Genomic DNA, 15,202 nt, shown 5'->3' on the forward strand with positions numbered 1-15,202 from the left:
AAATTTCAACTCGCGAGTCGACACCTCGCGAGTTGATCAGAGTTCGCCCCGTGACCATCAAGTTGTTCGTGCTGCTTCAACGTGTCCAATGTGCTGCACGCTTTGCATGTAAGCTTGGCGTGCATTGAAACCTTGACGCGTACGGTGTGAACACACCATTATTAGACTACTTTGTCATCTTTGTGGTAAATCATCTGATCCTGACCTGAGAGTCTCCAGTGTACAGTGTGGACTCTCCAGTCCAGCAGAGAGAAGCTTCACTCCTGAATCCTGCAGCTTGTTGACGCTGAGATCCAGTTCTCTCAGACTGGAGGGGTTTGACTTCAGAGCTGATCCCAGAGAAGAACAGCCTTCCTCTGTGATCTCACACCATGACAGCCTGCAAACACACAAAACAACACACAGAGTTTATTATATTGATACACAATGAATCATTATTTTCATCATCAACATGAGTGGCTTTCATTTTGGTTTCTTCTTCTTTTGTAAACAGACATTTAGTTAAAATCATGCCACTGTAAACACATTTAAATCCTGATTCCAGTGAAACCAGTTCTTCCAGTGCAGTAGAAGCTCTAACAAACTAAAAGCAGGACTTAAAGCGTCCTGGTTCCCTGAAAGCAGGAGGGCCAAAGGATGTTCATGTTGGTTGAACAAGACCTCCAACACTTTGACCCCAGCAGGATAGTGGCCAGTTCAGCATTCAGTTCACAGCATTATGTCGTAAAGCATATCACAGAGACACTAGTAGACATTGTTCTCCACAGCAACATGTTGGGAACAGCAGCATGAACTGGGATGCAGTAGATGACTTCAGAGCACTTCAGACTTCAGAGCTGAGAGAAGAACAGCTGACCTCTGTCAAGCTGCAGGAACTCAATCTGCATCAAGAAGAAATATGAAGAGAAACAATCTGTTCATAATCCATCAGATGTGTCATGTTGTAAATGTGGAACTCCACTTCACAAGGTTTCCTGCAGCTGGCAGCAGACGTGTAGAAGCAGCTCACGGAGGAGAGTTCATGACTTGTTTCAATATCATATTAACGTTGAGGACAAACTCATCACAGCAAATGTTCACATGAACCTGGAGCACAACAGGTTGTTAAAGATGTGAAATGATGATGCTTTCTATAACTTTTAGACTTCTGTTACTAAATGTATTGATCAGTATTGATCCAGATTATTCAGAGCAGATCAAAACATGTGAACAAGTTATTTAAAAATGCCAAATGCTCTTAAAAAAATGATGAAATATTGGATTAAAAATGAATAAAGGTTTGGTTCTTAACATGTAATTAAATTACACTTTTTATGATGAATATTGACTTCAGTGTGTAGAATTCATAGTATTTAAAATATTTATCAAATTTAGTACATACATAGTATTCTCATCAATACTCTTTGAATCTTTTTGTTTCTCTTTGAGTGACATTTTGTAGATAAAGAACAGGGCCCTGACATTTTGGGCCCTGACACTTTGGGCCCCTGGGTCTGGGCCCTTTAGTCCTGTTCAGTAATCCATCCAACAGCATGAAGCCAGACAAGTTGTACATGTCATGATTGTAGAGGACGACATGCAGACAACGAGGCAGCTGATGTGAAGTGGAACATATTACCAGAACATGTAACACTTCACTGATCAATACGTAGATAAATCAATAGAGTTATTGATGAAACATGAAGGTGCTACACTAGCAGCAGACAGTGAACCCACCTCAGAGTCTCCAGTCTACAATGTGGACTCTCCAGAAAACCACTCAGCAGCTCCACTCCTGAATCCTGCAGCTTGTTGTCACTCAGATCCAGTTCTCTCAGACTGGAGGGGTTTGACTTCAGAGCTGATCCCAGAGAAGAACAGCCTTCCTCTGTGATCTCACACCATAACAGCCTGCAGACACACAAAACAACACACAGAGTTTATTATATTGATACACAATGAATCATTATTTTCATCATCAACATGAGTGGCTTTCATTTTGGTTTCTTCTTCTTTGGTAAACCGACATTTAGTTAAAATCATGTCACTGTAAACACATTTAAATCCTGATTCCAGTGAATTGAGTTCTTCCAGTCCAGTAGAAGCTAAAGGTCATTTTCTCGATTTTACATAATTTCTTAAATTCACCTTTTAAAGGCACTTGCATATGTGGTACATATTCAGTTAAATCTAACAATCTCAGCTCTCTATATAATGAGGCACCATTGCCATGAGGCAAAAGTGTAAAGAGAAAATATGACTAAGGCTGAAAAATGTAATCTTGATATTTGAAGTTCTTCACATCTCTTGTGAAAACACAACTTTACTCAGGTGGTCGAATGGTTTCGGTGATGGAAATTGGTTTCCCAAAAGGTCTTAGGTTCTCAAAAGCAGGAAAATATATTAATAAAATGGTAGATACATGTAAATAAATGTCTAAAAACAAATGTTGTATTGTCGTTTTTGAGTAGTAATGTGGTCTGTCACTACTTTCATCAACATGAGAGGGACTGAGATACAATGAGACTGAGGAATGACTTCATACTACAGACCGAGCTTCATGATGTGTATTCAAATGAAAAAATAATAATACAATAGTTTGTTTACAAACTAAATATGTAGTATATATTTGAGTCAAAATATGTACTATAGAAAAACAAACTATTTACTGTTTCCACAATGTGCATGTTTTAGTTTCATTTTACAAGAACAGTTAAAAGAACAGGAACAACATATGTACTCTGTATGTATGTGTGTACTCTGTGTACATGTGTGTACTATGTACTCTGTATACATGTGTGTACTTTGTACTCTGTATACATGTGTGTACTCTGTACTCTGTATATATGTGTGTACTCTGTACTCTGTATACATGTGTGCACTATGTAAACTGTATATATGTGCGTACTATGTACTCTGTATGTATATGTGTACTCTGTATATATGTGCGTACTATGTACTCTGTATGTATATGTGTACTCTGTATACATGTGCGTACTATGTACTGTTTACCAGCACAACGTCGCGTGAGGCCTCACAGAGTAAAACTGAACAGATGAGCGGAGCAGAGGCTTTGTGTGTTTTTTAGAACATTCAAGAAAACACTGTTTTTTTTTCTTAGGTGGTAGTGTGTTGTCTATCTGAATAAAAACCAGTGGATCTTTGCAGCATTGGTGGATGGGTCGGTCTTTAGGGATTTCCTGAGTTTTGGTAGTTTCACACAAAATGTCGACGGACACCTGAATTGACAAATTACGGTGACAGGCGGAGCTCGACATAGAGGCCAGCAGCTCTGTCAGCTCCTGTGAGCCACGTTAGACCACAAGGAGGACGGGGCCGGAAACTGCAGAACCTCGCGGATCTAACAGTAGCGGATTATTTTTTCTGCGCCGTTTTTTCCAGAAGATATGAATATTTAAAAAATGTAAACACTGAAAATTCACGGCCCCACTGAGGTCGATTTTAGGGGGTTAATGCGTCCTGGTTCCCTGAAAGCAGGAGGGCCAAAGGATGTTCATGTTGGTTGAACAAGACCTCCAACACTTTGACCCCAGCAGGATAGTGGCCAGTTCAGCATTCAGTTCACAGCATTATGTCGTAAAGCATATCACAGAGACACTAGTAGACATTGTTCTCCACAGCAACATGTTGGGAACAGTAGCATGAACTGGGATGCAGTAGATGACTTCAGAGCACTTCAGACTTCAGAGCTGAGAGAAGAACAGCTGACCTCTGTCAAGCTGCAGGAACTCAATCTGCATCAAGAAGAAATATGAAGAGAAACAATCTGTTCATAATCCATCAGATGTGTCATGTTGTAAATGTGGAACTCCACTTCACAAGGTTTCCTGCAGCTGGCAGCAGACGTGTAGAAGCAGCTCACGGAGGAGAGTTCATGACTTGTTTCAATATCATATTAACGTTGAGGACAAACTCATCACAGCAAATGTTCACATGAACCTGGAGCACAACAGGTTGTTAAAGATGTGAAATGATGATGCGTTCTACAACTTTTACACTTCTGTTACTAAATGTATTGATCAGTATTGATCCAGATTATTCAGAGCAGATCAAAACATGTGAAAAAGTTATTTAAAAATGCCAAATGCTCTTTAAAGAAATGATAAAATATTGGATTAAAAATTAATTAAAGGTTTGGTTCTTTACATGTAATTAAATTACACTTTTTATGATAAATATTGACTTCAGGGTATAGTATTCATAGTATTTATAATATTTATCAAATTTAGTATACATAGTATTCTCATCAATACTTTGAGTCTCTTTGTGTCTTTCTGAGTGACATTTTGTAGATAAAGAACAGGGTCCAATGACATTTTAGGCCCTGACACTTTGGGCCCCTGGGTCTGGGCCCTTTAGTCCTGTTCAGTAATCCATCCAACAGCATGAAGCCAGACAAGTTGTACATGTCATGATTGTAGAGGACGACATGCAGACAACGAGGCAGCTGATGTGAAGTGGAACATATTACCAGAACATGTAACACTTCACTGATCAATACGTAGATAAATCAATAGAGTTATTGATTAAACATGAAGGTGCTACACTAGCAGCAGACAGTGAACCCACCTCAGAGTCTCCAGTCTACAATGTGGACTCTCCAGAAAACCACTCAGCAGCTTCACTCCTGAATCCTGCAGCTTGTTGAAGCTCAGATCCAGTTCTCTCAGACTGGAGGGGTTTGACTTCAGAGCTGATACCAGAGAAGAACAGCCTTCCTCTGTGATCTCACAGCGTGACAGACTGCAAACACACAAAACAACACACAGAGTTTATTATATTGATACACAATGAATCATTATTTTCGTCATCAACATGAGTGGCTTTCATTTTGGTTTCTTCTTCTTTTGTAAACAGACATTTAGTTAAAATCATGTCACTGTAAACACATTTAAATCCTGATTCCAGTGAAACCAGTTCTTCCAGTGCAGTAGAAGCTCTAACAAACTAAAAGCAGGACTTAAAGCGTCCTGGTTCCCTGAAAGCAGGAGGGCCAAAGGATGTTCATGATGGTTGAACAAGACCTCCAACACTTTGACCCCAGCAGGATAGTGGCCAGTTCAGCATTCAGTTCACAGCATTATGTCGTAAAGCATATCACAGAGACACTAGTAGACATTGTTCTCCACAGCAACATGTTGGGAACAGCAGCATGAACTGGGATGCAGTAGATGACTTCAGAGCACTTCAGACTTCAGAGCTGAGAGAAGAACAGCTGACCTCTGTCAAGCTGCAGGAACTCAATCTGCATCAAGAAGAAATATGAAGAGAAACAATCTGTTCATAATCCATCAGATGTGTCATGTTGTAAATGTGGAACTCCACTTCACAAGGTTTCCTGCAGCTGGCAGCAGACGTGTAGAAGCAGCTCACGGAGGAGAGTTCATGACTTGTTTCAATATCATATTAACGTTGAGGACAAACTCATCACAGCAAATGTTCACATGAACCTGGAGCACAACAGGTTGTTAAAGATGTGAAATGATGATGCTTTCTATAACTTTTAGACTTCTGTTACTAAATGTATTGATCAGTATTGATCCAGATTATTCAGAGCAGATCAAAACATGTGAACAAGTTATTTAAAAATGCCAAATGCTCTTAAAAAAATGATGAAATATTGGATTAAAAATGAATAAAGGTTTGGTTCTTAACATGTAATTAAATTACACTTTTTATGATGAATATTGACTTCAGTGTGTAGAATTCATAGTATTTAAAATATTTATCAAATTTAGTACATACATAGTATTCTCATCAATACTCTTTGAATCTTTTTGTTTCTCTTTGAGTGACATTTTGTAGATAAAGAACAGGGCCCTGACATTTTGGGCCCTGACACTTTGGGCCCCTGGGTCTGGGCCCTTTAGTCCTGTTCAGTAATCCATCCAACAGCATGAAGCCAGACAAGTTGTACATGTCATGATTGTAGAGGACGACATGCAGACAACGAGGCAGCTGATGTGAAGTGGAACATATTACCAGAACATGTAACACTTCACTGATCAATATGTAGATAAATCAATAGAGTTATTGATTAAACATGAAGGTGCTACACTAGCAGCAGACAGTGAACCCACCTCAGAGTCTCCAGTCTACAATGTGGACTCTCCAGAAAACCACTCAGCAGCTTCACTCCTGAATCCTGCAGCTTGTTGAAGCTCAGATCCAGTTCTCTCAGACTGGAGGGGTTTGACTTCAGAGCTGATACCAGAGAAGAACAGCCTTCCTCTGTGATCTCACAGCGTGACAGACTGCAAACACACAAAACAACACACAGAGTTTATTATATTGATACACAATGAATCATTATTTTCGTCATCAACATGAGTGGCTTTCATTTTGGTTTCTTCTTCTTTTGTAAACAGACATTTAGTTAAAATCATGTCACTGTAAACACATTTAAATCCTGATTCCAGTGAATTGAGTTCTTCCAGTGCAGTAGAAGCTAAAGGTCATTTTCTCAATTTTACATAATTTCTTAAATTCACCTTTTAAATGCAATTGCATATGTGTTACATACCCATCTGTTACATCTCATCTCTTTATATAATGAGGAACTATTGCCATAAGGCAAAAGTGTCAAGAGAAAATCCGACTAAAGCTGGAAAATGTAATCTTGATTTTTGAAATTCTTCATATCTCTTGTGAAAACATAACTTTACTCAGGTCCTCAGGATTTTAGGTTCTCAAAAGCAGTGAAATATATGAATAAAATGGTAGATACATGTAAATGTCAAAAAACACATTTGTATCATTGTTTTTTGAGTAGTAATGTGGTCTGTCACTACTTTCATCAACATGAGAGGGACTGAGATACGATGGGACCAGTGATGGCTGGTCAAGAGAGGGCACATATACATACATATATATATATATATATATATATATATATATAAATATATATATATATATAAATATATATATATATATATATATATATATATATATATATATATATATATATATACATATATATATATATATATATATATATATATATATATATATACATATATATATATATATATATATATATACATATATATATATATAAATTATAAAAATAAAAGTAGTAATTAATAATACAAATTGTCAATATTAGTATCTTGAGCTATGAAATATATCTGGTAATATTTATAAAAAAGGATATCTGCTCAAAAAATCTGCTTTTCCTGCTTGTCCTCTCTGCTCAGCTGCTCCAGTGCACGTCTCTGCTGCTCGCGCGCGTCGTGGGGCCAGATCAATTTGGCCCAAAAAACGCGGGTCTAAGAAGCAGTTCAGCCAATCACTGATCAAAGAAATAAATGAGAGACATGGATGGATAGATAATTTATCCAATCAGCGCCTTAAAAAAGACTTCCGGGAGGGCCAGCCCGAGGTTGGCCCCAGACTGCGCGCGCATCCAGGTCTCTCGCTCTCGTCAGGGCAGAAGACCACCGCCCACTTTAACAACATGACATGTCCACTTGGTTGCAGATCAGCCAAAAAGCGAGCTTGCTGGTGGATTATGACTTGCTTGCAATTACAAGAGTTTTTGTTTTCAAACTAAATATGTAGTATATATTTAAGTCAAAATATGTACTATAGAAAAACAAACTGTTTACTATGTTTCCACAAAATGCATGTTTTAGTTTCATTTTGACAAGAAAAGTAAAAAAAACAGGAAAAACATATGTACTCTGTATATATGTGTGTACTATGTACTCTGTATATATGTGTGGACTATGTACTCTGTATGTACATGTGTGTACTATGCACTCTGTATATATGTGTGTACTATGTACTCTGTAAATATCTGTACTATGTACTCTCTATACATGTGTGTACTATGTACTCTGTATACATGTGTGTACTATGTACTCTGTATACATGTGTGTACTATGTACTGTTTACCAGCAGAACGTCGCGTGAGGCCTCAAAGAGTAAAAGTGAACAGATGAGCGGAGCAGATGCTCTCTGTGTTTTTTAGTACATTCAAGAAAGCACTTTTTTTTGTTAGGTGGTAGTGTGTTGTCTATCCGAACAAAAACCAGTGGATCTTTGCAGCATTGGTGGATGGGTAGGTCTTTAGAGATTTCCTGAGTTTTGGTAGTTTCACACAAAATGTCGACGGACACCTGAATTGACAAATCACGGTGACAGGCGGAGCTCGACATAGAGGCCAGCAGCTCTGTCAGCTCCTGTGAGCCACGTTAGACCACAAGGAGGACGGGGCCGGAAACTGCAGAGTCTCGCGGATCTAACAGTAGCGGCCCTATTTTCGAGAAGATATTAATATTTAAAAAACGTAAACACTGAAAATACACAGCCCCATGTAGGTCGATCTTAGTGGGTTAAAGCGTCCTGGTTCCATGAAAGCAGGAGGGCCAAAGGATGTTCATGATGGTTGAACAAGACCTCCAACACTTTGACCCCAGCAGGATAGTGGCCAGTTCAGCATTCAGTTCACAGCATTATGTCCAAAAGCATATCACAGAGACACGAGTAGACATTGTTCTCCACAGCAACATGTTGGGAGCAGCAGCATGAACTCAGTATATCAGACACCTAGACCACTTCATCATCTTTGTGGTAAATCATCTGATCCTGACCTGAGAGTCTCCAGTGTACAGTGTGGACTCTCCAGTCCAGCAGAGAGAAGCTTCACTCCGGAATCCTGCAGCTTGTTGTTACTCAGGTTCAGCTGTTTCAGACTAGAGGACTGGGAGCTGAGGACTGAGGACAGAGCTCCACAGCTTCTCTTTGAGAGGTTACATCCACTCAGTCTAGGGAAGGAACAGGGATTAATACAAACAAAATGTTTAATTAAAGTAAAATATCAAACACTTGTAGTAATATCAATGTATCCATAATGTCTCCACCTACAGAGCTTTGTTGGAGGCTTTGACCACTAGCAGCAGCCTCAGAAGAGCCTCCTCTGAAGCAGAGTATTTCTTCAGGTCAAACACATCCAGATCTTCTCCTGATGACAGTAAGATGAAGACCAGAGCTGACCACTGAGCAGGAGACAGTGTATCTGTGGAGAGACGTTCTGACCTCAGGGACTGTTGGATCTCCTTCACGAGAGAACCATCATTCAGTTCATTCAGACAGTGGAACAGATTGATGCTTTTCTCTGGAGACACATCCTCACTGATCTTCTTCTTGATGAACTGGACTGTTTTCTGATTGGTCCGTGAGCTACTTCCTGTCTGTGTCAGCAGACCTCGGAGGAGTTTCTGATTGGTCTCCAGTGAAAGACCCAGGAGGAAACGGAGGAACAAGTCCAGGTGTCCATTGGGACACTGTAAGGCCTTGTCCACAGCACTCTGGTAGAGATGTATTGGATCCGATTTGTCTCTAAAGACTTTGGACCACAGAGAGGTTGTTTGTTCTTCTGCCAGCAGGTTGACACCAGAGTTGATGAAGGTCAGATGGACATGAAGAGCAGCCAGAAACTCCTGAACACTCAGATGGACGAAGCAGAACACCTTGTCCTGGTACAGTCCTTTCTCCTCTCTAAAGATCTGTGTGAACACTCCTGAGTACACTGAGGCTGCTCTGATATCGATGCCACACTCTGTCAGGTCGGATTCATAGAAGATCAGGTTCCCTTTCTGCAGCTGATCAAAAGCCAGTTTTCCCAGAGACTCGATCATCTTCCTGCTCTCTAGACTCCAGTGTGGATCTGTCTCAGCTCCTCCATCATACTTAACCTTCTTCACTTTGGACTGAACCACCAGGAAGTGGATGTACATCTCAGTCAGGGTCTTGGGCAGCTGTCCTCCCTCTGTGGTCTTCAAGACGACCTCCAGAACTGAAGCAGTGATCCAGCAGAAGACTGGGATGTGGCACATGATGTGGAGGCTTCGTGAGGTCTCAATGTGGGAGATGATCCCGCTGGCCTGCTTCTCATCTCTGAACCTCTTCATGAAGTAGTCCTTCTTCTGTGGGTCAGTGAACCCTCTGACCTCTGTCACCAGGTCAACACAGTCAGGAGGGATCTGATTGGCTGCTGCAGGTCGTGTGGTTATCCAGAGGCGAGCAGAGGGAAGCAGCTTCCCCCTGATGAGGTTTGTCAGCAGCACATCCACTGAGGTGGACTCTGTGACGTCAGTCAGGACCTCATTGTTGTGGAAGTCCAGAGGAAGTCGACACTCATCCAGACCGTCAAAGATGAACACAACCGGGAACTCTTCAAACCTGCAGATTCCTGCTTCTTTGGTTTCAGAGAAGAAGTGATGGACAAGTTCCACCAAGCTGAACTTCTTCTCTTTCAGCACATTCAGCTCTCTGAACGTGAATGGAAACATGAACTGGATGTCCTGGTTGGCTTTGTCTTCAGCCCAGTCCAGAGTGAACTTCTGTGTTAGGACTGTTTTCCCGATGCCAGCCACTCCCTTTGTCATCACTGTTCTGATTGGTTCCTCTCCTCCAGGTGAGGCTTTAAAGAAGTCTTCTTGTCTGATGGTGGTTTCTGGTCTGTGTGGTTTCCTGGATGCTCTTTCAATCTGTCTGACCTCATGTTCATTGTTGACCTCTGCAGTCCCTCCCTCTGTGATGTAGAGCTCTGTGTAGATCTGGTTCAGAAGGGTTGGGTTTCCTGCTTTAGCGATCCCCTCAAACACACACTGGAACTTCTTCTTCAGGTTAGATTTGAGTTTATGCTGACAAACTGCAGCAGGAAGTCCTGAATGAACACACAACAGAAGAAGATCAATGAGTCAAAGAATACATTTCAACATGTCATTTCCTCAAAGAATGAGTCTATGAATATATTCTGGTCCATCTCTTGAGACATTAGTAAACGTCTCATTCATCCAGCATGTTAAATCTTTAGAGAAATCCTCTTACTGCTCTGCAGACAGTCAGCCAGCTCCTCCTGCTTCATGCTCCTCAGGAAGTGCAGTGAGATCTTCTGAAACGCTTCTCTGCTCCTCCTCCTCTGCTCTTCATCCTCACTGTCTAACACCTCGTCGTCTTCTCTCTGACTTTCTAAGCATTCTGGGTAATCTGAACTCAGGACCTTCTGGATCTTCTTCAGCTCGTCCTTCACAAAAGTGAGGATGTTCTCCTCCAGCAGCTGGAACAGAATATTCTCTGAATGACAAACTAAAACCATGGAAGCAAACATCAGATCCGTGTTGGACAGACTGACAACCCACTGGTCTAAAGAGTGCAGCATGGAGATGATGGTGAACAGAAGACATGTAAAAGTAGTTGTACAGGTACAGACCATAAATATGGAGTCCAGGTCCGTTTGATGCTGCTGGGCAGACGGACCTCTGGGAACCTCTGAGCTCTCCTGGTCCTCTCTGTGGAGGAGTCATGAACCATCAGCTCACATTGTGTTTGCACCACAGACTGTTTATTGTTCATGATATTACAACACAAACACAACAATAAGTTAAAGGTGTTGTGTTGTGTCATGATTAATCATTTTATAAACCAGATGCTAAAGACTGGAGATGAAGGACGACCATCTGTGTGACAGTTAGTCATCTTGTTTCATCTGTTTTAAGAACTTACTCTGGGTCATAAGAACGTTGTTCATCTTTGAAGTTCATCCAACCACCTTTAGACCGATCACTCTTCATGGACACACAGCTGGGTTCAGGAGACTTTTCTCTCTGCTGCTGTGAACTGATAGAAACACTGAGATTTACCAAACATAAATTATTTATTTTTCCTGCTTCCACAGGTTTTATTTGACCATTACCATTAAAACATGGATTAAATGGTAACGACGACAACACTTTTTTAATGGTTACTTAGTTATTGCTTATTCAACCAACTAGTCATTACAATGAGACACAATAACTAAAACTTGGAGCCCGGGAGCAAGTCATAGTTATGATGAATGTAATGATGGAGGACAACCCTCCAACAGGCAACTCTTTTAAACCGCTTACTCTTCATCAAACTACACTCTGCCTCCAGATTTCTGCAGGTACTACCCAACATCTACCACTAGTCTGCATAGCTTTATAACATATTCACAGATCTCTGAATGTAGACCCAGAAGCCCTGCAGCTAGTCTACAGACCTCTGAATCTGGTGTATAGTCTTCTGAAACTACTTCCGAAACCACGACAGGTAGTCCCTGAAACTCTGGATCCAGTACCCAGACTACTTCAGCTTGTTCCCAGATTTCTAGAGCTGTTCTGAAGACTTTTGTAGGTTTACTCAGTCATCTGTCTCAATAAATCTACAACTAAAAAATATCTCCTGGTCTGTTGAGGAATAAACTCACATTGTGTTTGCACCAGAGACTGTTTACAGTTTATGTTTCATATACAAACAGCTACAGAGCAGTTAGTTCAATATATTGATTCTGTCCTGATTGATCTTCATGAAAACAACACTGTAAATGATGAACGACTAATTCTGTGTTTCATAACTGAGAATCAGAACAGTTAGTCATCTGTTTCATCTGTTTAAGAACTTACTCTGGGTCATAAGAATGACCTCCATCTTTGAAGTTAATCCAACCACCTTTAGACCGATCACTCTTCATGGACACACAGCTGGGTTCAGGTCCAGGACAGTCTGGTCTCTGGTGGATCCTGCTCACATGTAGAAGCAGAGTCAGTGAGTCAAAGACTTTGTGACATGAGAAGAGTCCTGGACAGTTAGAGATGGTCCTCTCACCTCTGAGCTCTGGTCTGGCTGTCATGTTCCCCACACAGACTGCTTTTAGAGGGAGGGACTCCCTCCTCTCTGTCCTCACACTGACTCATAGCAGAGTCCACACCTTCACACCAACACCAGCACCTGCTGGGAGACATCACACATTAGTTATCTTCATCATGACAATCAGCTCATTCACCTCAACACTAAATACACTCATGGGCAGTTTCCATGTTGTTGTCACTTTAGCTGCAGAGTCGTATCTAAGAAAAGACATTCACAATGTTCTTTAGTCTCTTGAGTTGTTATAAGACTTGAAGACATTCTCAATGCTCTTCAGTCTCTTGGCTCTTCAACGTTTGGATGTAGTAGACAGAGGAACATTTCAGTCAGAGCATGCAGTAGCAGCTGGTCCAATAATCCAAAATCAATCATGTGACCTTGTTAGCTGCTGAATTCAGAGACTTTCTAGAAAAGTCTGAAGAGAAAAGTTAAAAAGAAAACATCCCTCAGACAGTCAAGTTAAGAAAAAGTTCACAATTACAAAAATATATTTATACATCTTTATTTAGTCATTTCAATTGAATAATATCTCAATAATATTTGTCCGATTTTCATACTGAACTGTATGAATTATATATTCTTGAATAATAAATACTCAAATGAAAGAAAAACAACTTAATTTTAGAAAATAGAATTATAAAACTGTATTAATCCTCAATGGGGAAATTAATTTGCCACCAAAAACTCTTGCAAACAACAATGGACAAAAACAAACAAGCATGTATGAAAAACATATTTAACTGACTTTAAATTTAGTTCATATAGAAGTGAAGTGATGTCAATAAAAAAAACATAATGCATTCTTATTACTGCGCTTAACTTCTGACTCATTACGTCCGGTGTGCACCGTAAAGCCTGCAAGAGCTGCGTCGGTTAAAACGTCATCATACTCAGAGATCTCTCCTGTTATGAGTCCATAACTCATGAGTCTATAAGATATGAGTCCATAACTCATATCTTATGGACTCATGAGTTATGGACTCATGAATCCATAAGATATGAGTCCATAACGCATGAGTCCATAAGATATAAGTCCATAACGCACGAGTTCATAAGATATGAGTCCATAACTCATGAGTTCATACCTCCTGCTTGTGAGCCCTGAAGGTTCGTTAATGTCCGTTCCTCTTCCTCCTGCTGCTGATGAAGAAGAGCTTCTGGAATGAAGTCCACAATAAGAAAGAACGGAGAGATCAGCTCGAGCTGCTCAGATTCTCCTCATCGATCTCACATCAATCATCTACAACATTTATTCATATTCATTGCTGAGAATCTGCTTTCAGTGGTTCACTCACCAGCTGCATTCAGAGCTGCGTCACAGACGAAGAGAGAAGTGAAAGTGAAAGTTAAGTTGAGGAAAGAGGAGGCGGGGCTCCTCCTGGTGACGTCACTAGAAGCTTTCAACACATTTGGACTCCTCCGTTATTTCATGTTCAGAGCTGTTTTTAAACTCCATCCTCCTGAAAGAGTCTTTCCTTCTCTTTCCTCTCATGTGCAGATTCATCCAACATGAGCACATGAACAGCTCTCATGACGTCAGCACCACGCAACACATGAAGACACACAAGTATTGCACCCTGCCTGCAGCCTCCAGCTTCTCTTCTTCTGCTCCTTCTTCTCTAAATGGAGTCTGAACTTTATGACGCAACACTTCAGGCTTCTTTTCTGGTTCTCATGTAACTGGATCACGTGGTCTCTGTGGCTCCGCCCCTCTCCATTTACAGGAAATCAGCTGAGTTCCTGTAAGTGTGGGTGTGTTCTCTCTCTATTTCACACACACACACACACACGCACACGCACACACACACACACACTTGTTCGCAGCCCCATATATAAAGTTGTACACGTTTCAAATAGAGTGTGTAGGTTTGGTCTCAGTAGTAGGGGCAGCTTATAAAGTTGTATTTATAATAATATTATATATATATAATAAATATAGTCTGTTGTATTCATTAACTCATAGAACAAGAAAAAAGACTATTATTGACATTGTATTGCTATTTTACTTGTTATAAATATCAAACAAATACTGTCATGTGTTAATTATGACAGCGCCTAAAGTCCTATCAATATTGAATGTGGTGACTTTTAGATCACCGCAAACGGAGGATGGATATGTTTCTACTAGCGGACGCTTCACTGTCTCCTGAGCTGCCACACAGCAGCAGGAGTGGAGTTTGGAGCCTTGATCCACTTCCTGAAAGTAGATTTACTTTGTTCAGTTTGCTGCAGCAGTTGAGGAATCATCTGCAGCTGGATGCTGTTCATCAGATGCTGTGAGTTTCAACTTTAAATGTTTTGTTTGCTAATTTATCAAGCGCACAAATCAGCAGCTACGCTGGCAGTGAAAGCAAATTAATATGTCCACGCAGAATGAAACTCTTCTTTTCTCTGTGACTTTTCTTTTTTAATTATTATTATTATTATTATTATTATTATTTACCGTTGATGGTTTACTTAGGGCGGAGGTCTGTGAATCACGAGTAGCCAGCTGCAGGGGAAGGTGCTTGACAGTGACATAAAAGAA

General features: G+C 40.5%; 1 protein-coding gene across 1 annotated transcript; it reads right to left on the reverse strand.

The window, feature by feature from the left end:
• Nucleotides 1-205: 205 nt before the first annotated feature.
• On the reverse strand, nucleotides 206-14,311 carry LOC137799516 (NLR family CARD domain-containing protein 3-like; the record flags this gene model as incomplete). Its single annotated transcript, XM_068596310.1, has 13 exons — nucleotides 13,971-14,311; nucleotides 13,761-13,832; nucleotides 12,634-12,759; nucleotides 12,432-12,548; nucleotides 11,512-11,625; nucleotides 11,250-11,297; nucleotides 10,837-10,877; nucleotides 8,869-10,672; nucleotides 8,595-8,768; nucleotides 6,081-6,254; nucleotides 4,570-4,743; nucleotides 1,717-1,890; nucleotides 206-379 (listed from the first exon to the last, which is right to left on the reverse strand). Coding segments are annotated over exons 3-13 (3,083 nt in total), but the record flags the coding sequence as incomplete, so codon positions are not given.
• Nucleotides 14,312-15,202: the final 891 nt, after the last annotated feature.

Source organism: Clinocottus analis, unplaced genomic scaffold, assembly GCF_023055335.1.
Source record: "Clinocottus analis isolate CAN_PGR_092001 unplaced genomic scaffold, fCliAna1.0.p SCAF_355, whole genome shotgun sequence".
Taxonomy (NCBI): Eukaryota; Metazoa; Chordata; class Actinopteri; order Perciformes; family Cottidae; genus Clinocottus; species Clinocottus analis.